We start from the raw sequence: 17990 nt of genomic DNA, 5'->3' as shown, positions 1-17990 counted from the left end.
CTTTAGCAGGAACACTTATGGCTAGACTTACTACCATGAAATATGATGGTGCTAAAGGAATGCAAGAGCATATCCTTGAAATGACCAATATTGCCGCTAGATTACAAACCCTTGGAATGAAAGTTGAGGAGTCATTCATTGTTCAGTTTATTCTGAACTCATTGCCACCTCAGTATGGTCCATTCCAGATGCATTATAATTCTATTAAAGACAAATGGAATGTGAATGAGTTGGCAAGTATGGTAGTTTAGGAAGAAGCGAGACTGAAACAACAAGGTCATTACTCTGTTAATTTTGTGACCAAAGAAGCCGGAAAGAAAAAGCACCAGTATGGCAAGATGAAACGAATTGGACCACCGAAAGGAAAGCAGCCTAAGAAAGTTAATCAGGTTCAACATAACAGTAGCAAATGCTACTTTTGTGGGAAGCATGGACACATGAAAGCTGAGTGTCCGAAACATAAGGCTTGGTTTGAAAAGAAAGGTAAGTCACTTGCCTTTGTATGTTTTGAATCAAACCTTGTAAATGTTCCCACGGTTAGATTCAGGTGCTAATGTTCATGTTTCTATAACCATGCAGGGATACCTTACAAGCCAAACACCAAGCCCCAGTGAACGATTTATTTTTATGGGAAACGATAATAAGGCTGAAGTTTTAGCCATAGGAACTTTTCGTTTGGTTTTAAGTACCGGTCAATATTTAGACCTTCATAACACAGTATATGTGCCTTCTGTGAGGCGTAATTTGATTTCCTTATCCAGACTAGATACTGATGGTTATTCTTTTTCGTTCCATAATGGTAGTTTCAATTTATTTCGAAATGATTTATCTATTGGTTCTGGGTTTCTTTCTGATAGTCTTTATCGACTTTGCCTCGATAATACATTTATTAAAAATACCTATACTCAGTACCATAAAACATGTATTGGAACTAAAAGAAACATTATGAATGAAAATTCTTATGACTTGTGGCATAAAAGATTGGGGCATATCTCCAAAGAACGGTTACAAAGATTAGTAAAAGAAGGGATACTTTCGCATCTTGATTTTACTAATCTTGAAGTGTGTGTGGATTGCATTAAAGGAAAACAAACCAAACATACTAAGAAATGTGCCATAAGAAGTAAAGGACTTCTTGAAATAATTCACACTGATATATGTGGACCATTCTCCATTGAATGTTTTGGTGGATAAAAATATTTTATCACCTTTATTGATGATTTTTTACGGTTTGGATATATCTACCTACTACATGAGAAATCTCAAGCTGTTTCAGTACTTGAGGTATTTCTCATGGAGGTGGAAAGGCAGTTAGATAAAAAAGTGAAAATCATCAGGTCGGATCGAGGTGGAGAATATTATGGAAAGTATGATGAATCGGGCCGTAACCTTGGCCCATTCGCCAAACTTCTTGAACAGCGTGGCATTGTTGCACAATATACGATGCCCGGGACGCCACAGCAGAAAGGTGTTGCTGAAAGGCGTAATCGGACATTATTGGATATGGTCAGAAGTATGGTAAGCAATACTACCTTACCCAAATCACTGTGGGGTGAAGCTATTAAGACGGCAATGTATATCTTAAACCGAGTTCCTAGTAAGTCAGTTCCAAAAACTCCTTTCGAGCTATGGACTGGTAGGACACCAAGTTTAAGGCACATGCATGTTTGGGGTTACTCGGCCGAAGCGAGACTTTACAATCCACATGAAAGGAAATTGGATCCTAGAACTGTAAGCGGGTACTTTATTGGGTACCCAAAGAGATCCAAAGGGTATAGGTTTTACTGTCCTAATCACAGTCCGAGAATAGTGGAAACAGGAAATGCTAAATTCATTGAATTTGGTGAGATCGGTGGGAGAATTGAACCCAGAGATGTGATAATTGAGGAAAGTACGGATAGATGTCCCTATACCTACATCCTCAGAAAGGATAATAGTTCCTCTAATTGATCATCACGATGATACATTGGAACATGTAAATGATTATCCATCTCAGAATGATAATATCACTGACGAATCAAATTCGGAGTCACGAGAACAGGTTGTCTTACGCAGGTCTCAGAGAGATCGAAGACCTGCTATTTCAACAGACTATGTGATGTATCTCCAGGAATCTGAATTTGACATTGGAGCAAGTAAAGATCCACTAACATTTTCACAAGCTATACACGGAAATGATTCTAGTAAATAGATCGATGCTATGAAAGAAGAATTGAAATCCATAGATCAAAATCAAGTCTGGGATCTCGTTGAATTGCCTGAAGGGAGTAAAAGAGTCGGATGTAAATGGGTCTTTAAGACCAAACGCGACTCAAAAGGCAATATTGAACGATATAAGGCCAGACTTGTTGCCAAGGGTTTTACTCAGAAAGAAGGCATTGATTACAAAGAGACCTTTTCTCCAGTATCTAAAAAGGACTCTTTCAAGATCATTATGGCATTGGTGGCTCATTATGATTTAGAGTTACACCAGATGGATGTGAAAACGGCATTTTTAAATGGAAGTTTGGATGAAGAGGTCTACATGGAGCAGCCATAAGGCTACTCAGAAAAGGGCAAGGATCACCTAGTATGTAAGCTTAAGAAATCAATATACGGGCTTAAGCAAGCTTCCCGACAATGGTACTTAAAGTTCAATGATACCATTACTGCCTTTGGATTTAAAGAAAACATTGTTGATCGATGTATATACCTAAAGGTCAGTGGAAGTAAGTTCATAATTTTGATTTTGTATGTTGATGATATCTTGTTAGCTAGCAGTGATCTTGGCTTACTTTATGAAACCAAGGATTTTCTTTCTAAGAACTTTGAAATGAAAGATATGGGTGAGGCATCTTTTGTGATCGAAATCGAAATTTTTCGAGATCGAAAACAAAGACTGTTGGGATTGTCTCAGAAAAGTTACATAGAAAGAGTTCTTGAGAGATTTGGCATGAAAAGTTGTTCATCACTGGACACTCCAATATCAAAAGGTGATAAGTTTAGCCTATCTCAGTGTCCTGAAAATGAGTGGGAGCGCAAAGAGATGGCAAAAATCCCCTATGCATCAGTTGTGAGGAGCTTGATATATGCACAGATTTGTACGAGGCCAGATATTAGTTTTGCAGTTGGCATGCTTGGGCGCTACCAAAGTAACCCAGGGATGTCTCATTGGAAAGCAGCAAAGAGGGTATTGCGATATTTGCAAGGAACTAAGGATTACCAGCTTACCTTCAGAAGAACTGACATTTTGGAGGTAACTGGATACTCAGACTCTGATTTTGCTGGTTGCTCTGATAGCAGGAAATCCACTTCAGGTTATGTTTTCCTGCTGGCTGGTGGAGCGATCTCATGGAGAAGTATGAAGCAAACTATCACTGCTTCATCTACAATGGAGGCTGAGTTTGTGGCATGCTTTGAGGCCACAGTACATGGTTTATGGCTGAGGAACTTTATTTCAGGGCTTGGAGTTATCGACTCTATAGCCAGGCCGTTGAGAATTTATTGTGATAATTCCTCTGCAGTATTTTTTTTCCAAGAACGATAGGTATTCTAAAGGTGGTGCCAAGCACATGGAGCTCAAATACCTAAGTGTTAAGGAGGAAGTACAGAAACAAACAGTGTCTATAGAACATATTAGTACTATGCTTATGATAGCAGACCCATTAACAAAGGATCTAGTAGCCAAACTATTTAAGGAACATGTTGATAGAATGGGTCTTATGATATGAACATGTTAATGAGCTTGTAAATGTTTTGAATTCTATTTTGACACTTAATGATATCTATTATGGTTATTTTGTTTTTGTTTTCTTGTCTTTCCACTTTATACGTACATTAAATGATGTGGATGAATGATGACAAGATAATGTCAACAATAGACATGAATTGGAACCCAAGGCATTATAGCATTAGCCTTAATTATCCCAATCAAATATCATGTTAAATTAAGTTACTGATGTTGTGGTACATGGAAGGAAATTTGTTGATTATATAACAGAGGACCGCCATGACTCGCATTAGTATCTAGTTTGACATTGATATTACGAAACTCATGAAATGTAAATTAAGCTATGAAAAATTTCAGGAATTGAATTTGCGCAGTATGGTTAATTTCCTGTAATAAACTCATGAACGGAAAATATCATTTATGGGCGTATGGGCCAAGTGGGAGAATGTAAGAGTTCTATTTGAACTCTATGTCCCACTCACCCATATCTGATAGAGTTTTAAATAGTTGATAGAGTTATAATGAGATTTAAACTCCTAAGAGATAAGATTAACTCTTATCTCTAATTATAGTCTGACTCAAAGACTTAGATTTCATGATGGCCAGAAATCTATAAATAGGACTGAGGGGTTAAAGGGTTCTCACCTACAACATTAGAGTGCCTCTAGCCATCAGGAGACACTAGTGAGGCCAAGTTGCTAGGGTGATCTTTCTCTCATAGCCAGATTCATTTCTTCATCAAACAAATGGAGAAAGGTACATCTATTATTATTATTATTTATTATTGTGGATCATACAAAATCAAAGATCTATTTATTAATGTTCATGTTAAAATATCTAACATTTAACTGCAACATCAGATATTTGCAATATTTACCTCTCGGTTTCAGGCCTGGTATAAGGACCTAGTTTTCTAGTTTTATGGTTTCTACCTCACACCGTGTTGTGTTAATTTATTCACATATTGTGTTTAAAAAAAAAAAAAAAATCTACTCATCAACCCTACACAACATACCACACGATTTTTTTATTTATTTTTTATTTTTCTCTTACCAAATATATAGTGTATAGATGATGAGTAGAAGAATTCATTTAATTTAGCAAAAAAAAAAAAGAGTAAAAATATAAGTGTGGTGTGTGGTGTATAGTGTATAATGTAAAAATGATGAGTAGAATGGCTTAAAAAAAAAAAAAAAAAAAAAAAAAAAGGAGAAAAAAAGAGCCGCCAGGTGCTTTTGGATGGGTACTTTTATAAATCAGATCACATTATATAAATATATATAATGCCAAGATTGATACTTTATCGATTCCCACTTGAAAGCCAACAGTTATAATTCGGTAAAATTAGAAAGCTACAGAATAACTCAAATCAAGTAGAACGTGCAAAACATTCCAAAAAAAAGTAAAATGTGCAAAAAAAATAGAATGTGGTGGAAGAGGTCCTTAATAAAATGGATCGAAGTGAACGTTACGAGCAAAGAATACTACCAAATAAGCTCTGTATGGAAACATTACAAATTGATATTGTGAAGCCGGTAAAGTACACTAGAGAATTTCAGAGCCCCACAACAGGAACCAATTGAGTACCATGACATAGACTTTACTCCATTTATAGTTTTGAAAGAAATCAGAGGAAAGAAATACAACGATGAAGTTCACATTTCTCCTGTATCTGAAACTGTGTCAATCCCTACATATGAAAATTTTCTTTTTAATGTAAATGTAGTTATTGATATCAAGGCCGATGAAAAGAGTTCGCTCCTTGTTCGTGGTGGTTACTAACAACAGGAATATCCAAGCTGCTGCCTTCAGTCTCGGGGGCAACTTCTCTTACATCAGCTATCCTTGCCTCATTTGCCTGAATATCACTCCATTCACCATCATGAATGTGGAGGTTCACCTGATCTGCTGCCATATGGACTACACTCTCTCCGGAGACTGGGATCGCCCTAGAAACACTGAGACATGCTTTATCCACATTCTCCTCCGACAAGTCTACATGCTTTGTCAGTGGAAGAGTGTTATCAATACCCGAGCAAGACTCAGACTTCTCCTCAAAAATTTGCTTAGTATCAATCTGCTGTCTGTTAAGAGAGAGAGAGAGAGAAAGAGAGAGGAAAAAAAAAGGTGTTTTTAAACTTATCCTCACCAAGTTAAGTGGCCATTGACTTATCAAAAAAGTTAAGTGGCCATTGTTTTTATTGACCTTTACATCATAGTCTAATTCTCCCGATGAAAAAATTGGGATCGCAGACACCAGTCATGCAATGGTTACAGTAACTATCATTTTTCTTGGGTTGGGGAATTCTCTGAGTAGGGGAAAAACTCAATACTACATCCTGTAACACTGTGAGGCATACATGTATAGTACACAATAAAAACAGGAAAAGCAAGCTTTTTATAAACTCATACTTGTCTGAAATTTCTATAGATTTTTGGCAAAATTGTACCATTTCTCTAACATCTTAGTTTTAACATTTTTTTTTATTGGCACGGGGTGTCCAGGACAAAAGTCTCAACTAATCCTGGGTGGGGGTGCATAGTTCTCAACAATGAGTTTTCCACAAATGCACATCGGGTAATCCAAATGAACCTTAGCTCGACATTTATATAAATAAGGACTCGCATGCTTTTCAATTTACTTCATAGTTGGACCATTTTTTTCTATTTTTGGTAGTCACTGTAACTAAGCACCATCAAGGGTTTTGCCTATAACTTGGCGCACTATTAAGTGGTTTTGCTGAAACAGGGGGAATCATGTCAAGCAAGAATTACAGAAGAGTAGATGTGAAATGATCCCTATTGGGCACAGGGGTTGAGATACTAAACCTTTGAAGTTGTGCTTGTAACTTGTTCACATATGCCAGAAGCTCTTGCTTTTCATTCACAGCAGTTGATTCTTTCTGTATAACCTCCTTTATTCTAGCTTCAGCATCTGCCTCTGTAACCCTGACCTTTTCTTCTGCTCTCACAACAGCTGCTTCTAATATAACAACACGCTCTCTAGCTTTTGCAAGCTCAGAACGCCACATATGTGCCTCCTGGATAGCAGAGTCTCTCTGTTTACTCAGTTGCTCTCTTTCTTTATTCACAGCCATAACCTTTTGTTCATATTCTTTTAGCTGCAAGTATGTATGAAAGCCATAATAGAGAAAGACAATTAAAAGTGACATCTAAAATCATAGTAATATTTTAAATTCAATAAAGGATAAATCAAATAAAGGGAGAGGAGAGAAAGGGAATTCAACAGCGAAAGATATTCATGATCATTGACTGAGAATTCTTTCCTAGTTTTTTTTTAAGTGTTCTTTCTTAGTTGTTTCCTCCATATCAGGTTGAACATTATCGATCAGACAACACAAAAGCCATCAACAAAGTAGCTTTGACACACTGGAAAAAAAAGTACCTTTGACATAGATGACTCCAGCTGCTTCTCTGAATCTCTTTTAAGACGCTCAATTTCTACACATGCAATTCTCCTTTGTTCATCCATTGTATGAGCAGCAGATGCAGCAGCCTCAGCAGCTTCGGCAGTCTCAGATAATTTATCTGCTATATCTTTTATTGTTAAATCCCGTGCACGAAGGTCCCGAGCCAAATTCTGCAGTTCTTCATCCTTGACTCGCAGTGTCTCCTGCAAGATGCACATTCATACAACCAAATATAGGAGAAATGAATATCCAAATATACTTGCCTGACTAGCAATGACATTAAAGGAATAAGCTTAGCTAGAAAAAAATTAAAAGGGGGAAGAGAGAGAGAGAGAGAGAGAGTAAACAACATGAGAAGCCCATGGTGGCAAGAGGCAACATGCTAAGAAGGCCAGTTAAAATAGGGCCTTAAAGCAAAAAAGCACCTATAATAAGCCAAGCCAGCCAAATTCCGTTACTATGATAAAACACAAAATCACGGGACCCAAATGCCTATTCTTCATTTATTCAATAACTCTCACTAGTCAAGTTTCAACATTGAAGGGGCATATACACAAACACATACAAGAAGCTCAATCACAACAGCAATCTACTTAACATAGAAGTAAGGGCACATGCACAAACAAGAGGCAGTATCACATCGCACTCTACACTGAACTGCCAATGAATTCCTCAAATCAAGCCAAACCGATAGTAATAGCAGCTACAAAATCAAGGACGACTCTACAAGAAAATGCCTGTATGCCACGACCCAAATCCATCCACTAGGGGAAAAATCCGAAATAATAAAATTTGAAATGTCATTCTCCTAGCTACTAAGCAGTCCATAATGCATACAATATTCTATATATTAGTAAAATGGGCTGCCTAGCCTCATTCTGGTTGCTGCCTAACTTTACAAGAAGAAAAGCAATGTTCTTCAAATATTTTACTACTCACCAAATATCAGATTTTAAGAGTGCATTTCAGGAAATTGGTTTCTCAGAAATCCAATTCTCAGGCTTTAATGATCATGAATGATCTGGTACATGAAAGACACTGAACACATTAAACTTCTTTTTAATTGAATGAGCACTAATGGAACACCTGCCATTTTCTTCCTAAGCATTTTTTTTTAACAATAGGGTTTTTGACGAGATTCTCAAACTTTGTGCTTATATATCAATACATCTCTTTCTCCAAAACCAAATTCTATCCAGACAATTGAAACACGAGTAACTATTTGACTTGGTTCTTGTGAATGGGATATTTTCTAAGACCCAGAGCATGGGTGGCAATACATGGCCATGACCTGATTACATCGAGGTTGTGAAGGTTGTGGAGTAGAGTTTTCATCACATATCTGATGATATATTCGTTCATATATTTTTCAGGGACCCCACCCATGAGGGTGGTACATTTGCATGAGCTTCCTGCAGAGCAATACACAAAAAATGGAATTTTGATGTTCTTGGGATGATAAACATATAGAGGATATTTTATCGCTGGTGCATTCAATCCTACCCATGTTACAGCTAGCTTGTTTCTTTGGATGTGCCATACCTTCATTCATTGTGACACGAAGAGTCTATTGACTTGTTTGATACCTTTGAATTCAGGAATAAGCTAATCAATTAGTTCATACCTTAACATTATTCATTTTGCAGCAATTTCATAACTCGATCATCACCTCCATGTGGTTTACCACTTACATGGCCTTAAGTTCATCATTATTGTTCTAATATTTTTCAAATTAGCCTTTTGCATGAATAGCACTGTAAGACTAAATGTCTCGCCTTCAGCTGACCTTTGTTCAAATCTTTGAACATCTAGATATCTTTGGAGAAATTGCAGTATGTATAGAGTCTTATCTCTTTTTTATCTTGCTTCTATAAGGAATCTTTACCAATATTGTTTATGCTTTATTACTGGGACCATGATTTAGACTTGTCATTTTGAAGATTTTGATTTTCTGCACGAATAGAGTTTTCATCTGCGGATAATCCGATTTTGATGTTAGTGTAACAGCTTTCTCTAGTTTCTCCAATGTAGCAAACTCGTCCTGGTACATGAGGGAACATATAGTTCCCCAACATCAGTATTTGAAACTTTTGGGCCATGGCAATGTATCTATGTAGAAAAATCTGCACAGGTTATAGTTATTCTAAATTATTCAAACTTTGTTCCCAACTTTATTAACTTAGTGGTGATATAAGAATTTTTACCCATTTTGATATTACTTTTAGCATCTGAGAATTAAGTGTGTATGAAGGTATTTATTAAGTAAAGAAGTTAGTACTGGCACAAATAAGAAGGCAATATGTGCAGTCATCCATACATATACATTCTAGCTTTGCCTCCTAGATTGTTCCATCTATCTTGTACCAAATATCAGAGACAACCAAATATGGCAAATGGATTTACAAGTGATTAATATGTACATTCCAACTTAGTTAAACAATTAAAAGTGCAGGATATAAATCTGATGTAACTGCAGACGAACGCAAGCTATTCATCTTATTATCAATAAAGGCAAAGACCATAAACATAATCCCAATGAAAAATCGTAAGGCATGCAATTCATAATTAAGTAAAGACACAGTATAAGGTGGAAAATATAGATATTGTACCCTCATGATTGCTAGATCATCCATTGGACCATCGCTTGTTTTATTTGTCACCATTCCTAGAGCATTTCTTAAAGAAATCTGCATTGCTGCTTCAATTTCTTTAGAACATTCAAGGGCTGTCGAATTAGCAGCAGAAACTACAGTTGCAACTGTTCCTAATTTTGCAGAACCATTCCCACTTAAGGAATTCACAGCCTCTTTATGGGCCTTCAGAACTAACTGTGTTGCACTGAACGTCAGAAGGCAATGAGAAAGGGAAATATTAGCAGAGAATAAGCCCCAAAATATGTATTCATCAATAAATGTGTTTATAACTGGGGCAACAAATCAAACACAAAGAAGAAAACGTTATCAGAATAATGTTCATTTTACGCAAAGGATTCAATCTAATGAACAAAATGCAATTGTAGAGAATAGCTAATAGTTGAGAATTTGTAACCAGTATCCAAGTGACAGCAGTCAACAATGTAATAAAGAATTTGCACAACACTCACAAAACACACGCACGCACGCATGCAAGGAAATATTAAAAGAGATAAATGTCAATGAAACTCTCATCATGATCCTTAACAATAGCTTCGCTTAATGTCCCCCGCCAAACTAAAGAGAAAAGGAGATGAAGGTCATTATGTCTAATTTCTTTTTTTTTTTACGTACTTTATTTTTTGTTTTTAAAAATGATGAACTTTGACCAATACTTCAAGCCACCTAACTTAAAGTTGAAGAGCCACTCAACTTGACTTCTCGCAGTTTTTTGCCTAATCTCTACTAAGCTCTAAAACAACCTAGACTTTTCACCACTAAACAGAACAAGGATGTAGGAAGAAGCAATGTACCTCTTTCCAAACCCTACATCATTGACCACAGCCTTTCTTTTCTTAAACAATGGGGCAAGTAAAAAATAATAATATCATAAAATATGGAAGGGTCCCATGCTTCAAACTTAGTACAAATCTCAGATGACTGCATGATCCCTTTTAATCAAAAAATTACCAGAAAGGTAACTTCACATACAAATCAGCCATCAGTTTGCAAGAAACATCTGCAAACTCCGGAAATTCTAGAATAGACTTATTATATAGTCTTTTGGACTGTAAGGCCAACCATATAGCTAGCCATCTGGAAAGGAAAACGGAATTTTTTTTTATTGGCACAGGGGTCCAAGAACAGTGTCCCGACTAATCCCAAGAGTGCACATGCCCTTGGCACGGAGCTTCCCGCAAGTGCACATCGGGTAATTCAAGGGAAAAATCCTCCAATCTGATGGCCCCTAGAAATTGTTTGCACCCAAGAGGTTTCAAACCTTAGACCTTGAAGGGTGCATATCACCAAGACCAAGGCCTTTACCACTTGAGCCAACACCTAGGGTTTGGAAAACGGAATATAAAAACCGTACACTATTTAGAGCAAAAGTAAAGGACAGCTTTTCACCAAAAATAAACATTAAGAACCTTGCTAGTGGTGAAGTTTCAAGCTCACAATTCACATAACCTTGTTTCTTTCTGCATATCTCTAAAGCATTCATTACAGAGTTTACAACTTTGTTAAATCACCATTTGTCCTAAAAAGTTAAGTTGATGAGAAGAAATGACTTCAATTGTTTAATTTATGTTTTAACACTCCCACTCACATGTGAGTCATACTTTCTCTTAATAAGTGCACCAAACATCTGGAGTATTTAGTTAAAAATTGGGGAAGTAAAATGTAGAGTGCTATTTATTGTGTAAGGAAGGTGGTGAATGGGGGAGATTAAATCCGGTACTGATCAGTCTCCCACTAGTGCTGCTCCTAGACTTCCCTACTGAAGCTCTGATGGACTACCCCAGTTCCATCCTTCAATGTGCTATTCCCTTCTCCCATCAGCCTATTCAAGCAATTATGAACCCAGAACAAATACCCTCATCTTCCACTTCAAGTCCTGTTTCAAAGCCCAAGTCTGTAAGTCGAGTATCTCCTCCTGCCTCTGTCCCACATTGCCTTGGAGGGAGAAGTTCAATCCCTTTATAAAGATTTTAATGGGTTTCAATTGTAACATTGATTATTCCTTTTGGAGTATGGGCCTAGATGTGATTTGTGCTTTATTGGGTAATTACAAGAGACATCTACCATATCATATTATATCAACAATTTTCCCAAAAACATAAGTTAATAAGGATAGAGAAATTTAATTATTTAATTTATGTTCTGAAAAAAAAAAAAAAAAATATGGTTGGCACCGGGTGTCCGGGAACAGCGTCTCGACTAATCCCAAGGATACACAGGCCGGCAAGGAGTTTCCGGCAAGTGCAGCTCGGGTTATTCAAGGGGAAAATCCCCCCAGCCTGATGGCCCCTAGAGAGTGTTTGCACCCAATGGGATTCGAACCTTGGACCTTAGAGGGAGCATATCATTAAGACCAAAACCTTTACCACTTGAACCAACCCCTAGAGGTTTTCTGAAAAAATTAAACCTACAAGATACTTGACTATGCTAACAAATGTATGTGCTAGAATAAGACCATTCCAAACTTGTTATAAATGAAGAACAGATGCACAGCAGAACCATGACACAGTAAACCTTTTTGTAACCAAAGAAAAATATTACAATAAATCATATCATGCAAAGGCTTAAAAAGGAAAGATCCAGAGAACCTACTGTAAAGTTGATACCCAAGCTCTAGCCGCACCAGGAGTCTCTGCGCAAAGGAAGTAGTCCTTTTTCTGGGGGGTCCCAATATCTAAGTATAATAGTTAAGAAGCACTCATGTTTACAATTTCAACCCGCAATAAAAGGATACTTACAATGAAACTCAAAAAGATACAAACTTTAGTATTTTCTACATTGCTAGAAAAAATAATGAAATGTGGATACAGAAACAACAGCCATCATACTTTGGTAGTCCACTAAAGCACATTAAGAAAGAAACAAAAAAACACGAAAAAAAATAAGTGTTAGTAATTTTTAAAGCTAAAAGCCACTTGGACGAATTAGTTTAACCAAGAATGCAATAATGCATGCTTATTCAGAACGGTCTCAATCTTACTGGAAGTTGACAGGAGAGATCGTAATCGTGCTATTTGCATCAAATATAATGGATCCCTTAACAGCTGGCTCATTTCTCCTGATCCTAAAGCAAACAGACAACACGAAATATCAAATATTAAAATTCTTATGTAATCAAAGCAAAGCCAGGGAAACTAATGCAAAATATTCACCGACTTGTATTCCATTCTTCCAGTCGTTGGGTCCAAGATCACCCACCGCTCGTTCCATTTCCTCAGCTGTTAAGTTGCACACAACAATATTAATTCGGCTATCATCACTTCTTCCGTTTCCGAACTCCCACATAGAATCACTCGTCCGTCAGTGAATACTAATCGTAGTCAAGTAGTCTCATTCTTATAAACCCATTTTACATTCTTTTCAAAAACTTTTGGCCAATTCAAACAGGGCTGAAGAAATTACATCTAGGAAAAGGTCATGATAGAGCAAATTGACCAAAACAAAAACATATAAAAACTGCAACTTCTCAAGCTAAAATTCAAAGCAGAAGGCAACCCTTTGCTTGAGCTAAATTCTCACAAAGGCCTGAATTCAACGAAAATCTAATCAAAAATAACCAATCCAATTTAGACGCAATTGGCGAGAAAGAGAGAGAGAGAGAGAGAGTATTGTACGGTCTCGGATCGCTTGAGAAGAGGGCCCTGCAGCAAGTTCCTGCCGGAACCGGATGCCAACTGCCGCTTGATCTTCTCCAAGCTACTGTCTGCATCCCCGGCTCTCTGTTCCAGCCCCATATTTTAGATTTTACCAAAATAATATATAATTATCAATCCCGCATAAACATACATACACACACACATATAGATAGAGAGAGGGGGGGTGATAGGAAGGGGCTGACAAACTAACCGGTGTAGCAACATTGGAGGCCATGGTAGGAAAACAGCGAAGACCGGAGAGGTATCGCAAAAGCAAATATGGAACCTTGGAAGGGTCTATTTGATAATGGCAGGGTTTTTCCTCTGAGGGTGATCTTTCAAAGCCGGTGCCGGGCTGTTAGGTTTCTTTCGTGGACTTGCAGGTGGTTCTTGATTTATTTATTTTTCAAACAAAATGAAATTATTTATTTAACATGTACATATGTTGCTCAACTTGCTCCCTTTTGTTTTCCTTTTTTTTTTCTTTTTTTTTTTTCTTTTTTTTCTTTTTTTTAATTTGTTAGTTTTTTTCAGTTTTGGAATAAGTTTTATAGCATTTTATAAAAACTAGAGGGTTTTGGGAAATTAATTCAGATTGAGAAAGTTATTTTGAGAAATATTGCTGTTCAAATATGAAAAAAAAATGAAAGAAACATGTTTTTGTAGGGCTTTTGTATAAATTGTTTTCATTTTTTTTTCTTTTTGTCATAAAAACTTTATTTCTGGTTAGATTTGTTTAGGTACATTGGGGAGTAAAAAAATCTAAAAGATTAAGGACTGATTTGGATTCAGAGGTAAGATGAGATGATTTTAAATTATAGATAAAAGTTGAAAAAAATATTATTAAAATATTATTTTTTAATATTATTATTATTTTAAAATTTAAAAAAATTGAATTGTCTATTATATTTTGTATTAAAATTTAAAAAAATTATAATGATAAGATGAGATAAAATATTTTTCTAATCCAAATGAAACCTAAAAAGAATTCTCACAATTTTGTGAAACTAATATGGCCTTTTAATTTTGTGCTTTCACATGAAGACGACATTGCCACGGCCTACATGTAATAAATATTAAAATAATTAAATTAAATGAGATGAAATAAGATGATTTAAGAAAACAAACGAAATCTTATAACAAAACCAATTTAGTATGGTTGCTTGTAAATGTAAACTGGCCGGAGCAACCTTAATTGTGGCTACCACTTTTTTCTATATTTGTTTCAAGAATTTTAAAAACTGCTTTTTAAAGTTTTTTTAAAAATATTTAAATTTTAGGTCTTGATTTATTTTTTAATTCTTTAAATGTTTTTAAGTTTTTGTATATTTGTTAGAACTTTAAATTATTTAATATTTTAATTGTTTTTTTCTTAGAGTGGCATGTAAAATGTCGACAGGTGACATGTCACCGGTCAGTTGACGAACAAAACGACGAAATTGAACAAAAAAATACAATAGCGTTCTTATTAAACCCAAAAATCTTAAGAAGGCTTCTCAATAAGAATATCATAAGACTTTGATGAATAAAATAATGAATTTGGGAACTCAATTACTTTTTTTTTTACATGAACCAAACGTAAGTCCAAGCTTCTGGTCATTTGTTACTTTACTTCTTATAGTCTTGAATTGAATGGTTTTAGATCTTTGAATTTTGATTTATTATCAAGTTAATTTACCCAAATACCACAGTGAATTGGTGTTGTCATGTAAAGCTGGGTTTCATCATGAATAATTCTATTTAGCATCACACATACCACACACCACACTTCTTTTAATTTTTTTTTTTTCATAACAAATATGTTTTTTTTTCATAACAAATATGTGGCATATAGATAATAAGTAGAACAGCTCAAATAGTTTAGCAAGAATAAAATAAAATAAAAATTTTAAATATGTATAGTGTGTGCTACGGAATGATTAATAGCATAACCCTTGGAATAAATATGAATAAGCCAAAACCCAAAGGTTGTGTTTGGTTGTTGAACCAAACTCAACTTATCACAAACAAATTATTGTTTGCATTCACTACTTTTTTAACTTCTCATAAAAAAATTAAACTCATCTCAACCTAAAAAAGTTAAACTCATCTAAATGGAACTCTCAAAATACTACTATTTACAACTCAACTCAACTCATCTTATCTCAACATCCAAATGTAGTAGAAGGGGATTAATATCTCCAGGACCCATTGAGCCGTACCACTTGTCTGGATTATGGCTCAGCCCAATAACCTAATCAACAAAGAGCCCAATTCGTCTCAAATACTGAAAGGATAACAGTCTGGGAGCTTCGAGTGAGAGAAGCCATCGGTTTATTTGGAATATGCTTGTGACACCCCCAAATTCCGCTTGGGATGGGATGAACATCTAAAGTGTCTGGACATACAACACAAGGTTACCTGCCCCCGTTCATGACATATAAGATGCATTGTTCCTAACATGCACCTAGTATTATGCAATATTCGCAGCGGATAATATTTTTTTAGTAATACTATGCACCAAACTTATAATATCTCAAATAGTTAAAACGTAATCCATGCATACTTAACAAAATAAACATCCACGATTACCGCACGGGTCTCAGAAGACTATAATCTCAAAACAATAGAGACCTGGCTCCATAATTACATCGCCAAAATATACTATTGGGCTAGTTCGTTGAGTAACTCGCGTAACTTGACTAACGATGCCGGAATACTATCCAAAGACCTAACTATGGAGGCTGCAAGCTCTGTGTTGTGTCTATGGCATCTAGTCAAACCTCCTTCAATGTCATAAATGACATAACTTGAACTGAAACTTAGCTTGACGTGACATGGCATGTACGTGAACTTAAAACATAACATGGACTTGAAATAAAGCATGAACGTGAACATACATAGTTTGAACATGAACTTGAACATAACATGAACCTGCGCATGACAAAACATCAATGTGAACTAGGAACATAACGTGAACATGAACATGACATAATATGAACGTGAACTTGAATATAACATAAACTTGAACATAACATGACATAAACATGAGCTTGAAATATATTCTTGTATCACGGGGTCACCATGATTGAGTAATCTTATCTCATAGGGTTCCCAAGATTGCATATTCTTATCTCATGTTACCATAATTGACATGAACTTGAAACTTGACATGAACGTAAACTTGAACATAACATGACGTGAAACATGGCTTGAACGTGAAATACATGAACTTGAAATCTTATTCAATGGACTCAATTAATAAAGTGACCATACGGGTGCTACACGAGTCCCCTTGACCAGTGTGTCCCTACCGATTACCGCATCACAATACATGTGTCTATACTAGCTATGAGTGCGTTAATACGTACTCCATAGTTGTTGTGGCCTCACGTATTCTACGTGTCACGATTATTGTGTCTCACGTAGTGTATGCTCCACAGTTGTTGTGGCCCCATTAATTGTTTGTGCCACACTTGCTGTGGACACACGTAACATAAAAGTGTGTGTCCACAGCAAGTGTGGCTCCATCAGCGTTAGTGCCTGGTGCGCTCCAGTGACCAGCTAGTTAAGCTTTATTCGCAACCTGTTGACTGTATTTCGTCAACCCAGAAAATTTCACACCTATTTAGACACTCTAGCATGAATAAAGGAATTCTACTCGGATATTACCTCATTCTAGTGCTGAGGGTCCATGATTGACATGAATAACTTAACTGGCATACATGACATTTCCTAACGTGACGTGACATGAACGTGATATAAAAGACAGAAGTCCTGACGTAGCGTAACGTGATATGAACGTAAGATAATAGACATGACATAAAATGTAACATACAACATTTCATAATATGGCATACATGTAACAAACAATATTTTATAACATGGCATAACCTTGTAACAGACAATATTTCGTAACATTGCATAACATGTGACAGTGAATGTTACGTGACATAACATACATGTAACAGATAGTATACATAATGTGACATACTTACAACAAATAGTAACATGAGACAGAATATATTATGTAACAGATAAAAATTTCACAACAGAATAATTCGTGTAATAGATAAACATGTGATGACTTGACATGACATGGCATATATAACAACATACGAACATAAATTGTAGTTCTCTTGCTCATCACACATACACAATAAACCGATAGTAAGTTAAGAGCTAACTTACCTCGATCGTCGCATTCTACGAGAATAAAGCGCGAAACACAAGAAACTGTAAGAGGGTATTCTAAAAATTAGAAATTTAATTATTAATAATTAGAAAAATGAAAAAGGACAACTTAAAGTAAAATTATCATTTTACCCTCTACATGTGGTAAAATGACCATTTTACCCATAACTTTAGGATTTCATATCATAACTCCAAAATTTACCAAAATTTACCAAAATTTACATTACTCATGTAAATTTTTTCCTAAACTCAAATATCAATTCAGAAAAATTTAAAGCCATTCACAACTATGGAAAACTCACAATGGCCGAAACATTTATAGGACATTTCTCTTGATTTTGGTTGCAATTTCTTCTATCTTCAAAACCTATGATTAAACCAAAATTTTGTA

General features: G+C 35.8%; 1 protein-coding gene across 1 annotated transcript; it reads right to left on the bottom strand.

The window, feature by feature from the left end:
• Positions 1–5182: 5182 nt before the first annotated feature.
• Positions 5183–13864, bottom strand: LOC109013618 (switch-associated protein 70). Its single transcript, XM_018995760.2, has 10 exons — positions 13638–13864; positions 13406–13510; positions 12948–13009; positions 12772–12855; positions 12600–12631; positions 12384–12465; positions 9750–9978; positions 7116–7343; positions 6539–6831; positions 5183–5793 (listed from the first exon to the last, which is right to left on the bottom strand). The coding sequence occupies exons 1-10, from the start codon at positions 13659–13661 to the stop codon at positions 5445–5447; spliced, it is 1488 nt and encodes a 495-aa protein (XP_018851305.1). The 5' UTR covers positions 13662–13864; the 3' UTR covers positions 5183–5444.
• Between the last annotated feature and the right edge of the window lie 4126 nt (positions 13865–17990).

This window comes from Juglans regia, chromosome 10 (genome assembly GCF_001411555.2).
Source record: "Juglans regia cultivar Chandler chromosome 10, Walnut 2.0, whole genome shotgun sequence".
NCBI lineage: Eukaryota > Viridiplantae > Streptophyta > Magnoliopsida > Fagales > Juglandaceae > Juglans > Juglans regia.
This window is presented reverse-complemented; position numbering and strand designations above follow the sequence as displayed.

Excerpts from the sequence above, each read along its gene's own strand:
- LOC109013618 (XM_018995760.2), bottom strand. The coding sequence starts at position 13,661 with ATGGCCTCCAATGTTGCTACACCG. Across the intron at positions 12,632-12,771 it reads ATCTCTCCTGTCAACTTCCA|TGGACTACCAAAGTATGATG; the intron begins GTAAGATTGAGA and ends AATGTGCTTTAG. Across the intron at positions 5,794-6,538 it reads TTACAAGCACAACTTCAAAG|ACAGCAGATTGATACTAAGC; the intron begins GTTTAGTATCTC and ends CTCTCTTAACAG.